This window comes from Amphimedon queenslandica, unplaced genomic scaffold (assembly GCF_000090795.2).
Source record: "Amphimedon queenslandica unplaced genomic scaffold, v1.1 AMPQUscaffold_9864, whole genome shotgun sequence".
In the NCBI taxonomy this organism is placed as follows: Eukaryota; Metazoa; Porifera; class Demospongiae; order Haplosclerida; family Niphatidae; genus Amphimedon; species Amphimedon queenslandica.
The window spans coordinates 2,905-4,498 of NW_003549865.1; the positions used below are offsets into that span (position 1 = coordinate 2,905).

At 35.3% G+C, this 1,594-nt stretch overlaps 1 protein-coding gene across 2 annotated transcripts; it reads left to right on the forward strand.

Moving 5' to 3' along the window:
- The first annotated feature begins 23 nt into the window (after nt 1–23).
- LOC109590551 (mucin-5AC-like) lies at nt 24–1,474 on the forward strand. 2 transcript variants are annotated; one of them, XM_020006454.1, is made up of 4 exons: nt 24–443; nt 731–1,056; nt 1,101–1,291; nt 1,386–1,474. In XM_020006454.1, exons 1-3 carry the CDS (start codon nt 218–220, stop codon nt 1,122–1,124), a joined length of 576 nt encoding a protein of 191 aa, XP_019862013.1. In that variant the 5' UTR covers nt 24–217; the 3' UTR covers nt 1,125–1,291; nt 1,386–1,474. The 2 variants fall into 2 exon arrangements, with proteins under 2 accessions (XP_019862013.1, XP_019862012.1); XM_020006453.1 differs by having other exon boundaries at nt 731–1,291.
- The last annotated feature ends 120 nt before the right edge of the window (nt 1,475–1,594 follow it).

Sequence of the window (1,594 nt, forward strand, 5' to 3'; positions counted from 1 at the left end):
TATATTTATTGTGTTTTAGGTGTTAATATTTATTACCAGCAACAGCCTTTTTATCAAGTACCTCCTGGAGCTCCACCTACTGGTGCCCTGCCCAATAGAGAGGATCAGCTAAGATTGTACGAGGAACAGAGAATGAAAGAAAAAGAAGAAATCAAACGTAGAAAAAGCTGAGGAGAAGAAGAGACGTGATTTTGAACAAAAACGACGACTATAATTCATGAATGTGCTGAATCCAAGAGTGGGAGGGGCTGGTGCTGTTGCTATGGAGACACTTATTGGATTCACACCGTTACCTAAGAGCAAGCCTAAAGCCACACCCAGCACTACGACTCCAACAATTACTACTTCAAAACAAGCCCCTCCTCCTTTAACATCGACATTAACTCCTCCCACACCTCCTCCTGCTAGTATTAAAGTAGCAACAACAATTACTACTACTAGTGGTAAGATTACTTATGTTATTTTATTTATTATTTTGGAACGGAATGCATAAACTGAAACAATAACCTAGCTAATGTAATTAGCACTGTATTGTACTGGTACATGTATGTTTTACATAACTAGTGTTAGAAGCTTAAATACACAAATTCTTGTCCAAAGCACAACATAACACTATGAAGTATGAAAACTGTTATCATTCAGCTTCTGTTTGTTTTAACACAAACAAGACAACAATGCATTATTATTATTATTATTATTATTATTATTATTATTATTATTATTTCTATAGGTCCTTCAATTGATGAGTTATTATCAAACACAATGTCCGGACTCGGTGATACTAAACCCAACCAACATCCGCTAACCAAATCCGATTTCAAATCAACCCCGCCCATCAGAGGACTAGAAACGAGACCCTCCCCAACCCCTGTCAATGAAACATACTCAGTCTCAACAAAAGCAGCTAAAGTCTGGGAGAAAGGAGGAGAAGAATTAAGTGGATTATTTAAAACTGAAACATCAGGAGGTACAAATGAGATATCTTTTTCTCCTGGTTCTGATGATGGATTTGGTGACTTCCAATCTGTAGTCAGTAATACAGCAACTAGTACTAGTGTAAGTGGTAATAGTGTAACTAGTAATGCTGTTACTAGTAATAGTGTATTACCATCAGCTGCTGGTAGAGAGAGGGTTGGAGGGGGTGGGATACAAAGAGCGCTACCTCTCATGACATCACCTGCTGTTGGTTCTCCTGTCCTGGTCTGTAGTTAATCTAACCTCACCAGGTCAACTGACACAAACTGAATTATATCAACTACTAGGATTGATTGGACTAGCACAGAATAGAAAAGTGAGTTGTTGGCATGTATAATACTTTAGAATTTTATTAGTAACATTGTATTCTGTGACATATAGTTATTTATTGTATTTTATTTTGTTTGCAGAATGTTAAAGTGTCTTTACATGATTTATTAATGACACAATCTCCTCCTATACCAACACTAGCAGCTATTAATATCTCTAATAATAATAATGAAGGTAATTAATTACTTGTGTATGTATCACTGTTACTATTTTATTAGTAGTAAATAATAATTTTTCTTGTTGTTATAGCACATGTACAGTGCATATTTTATATTTTATTTATCTATTT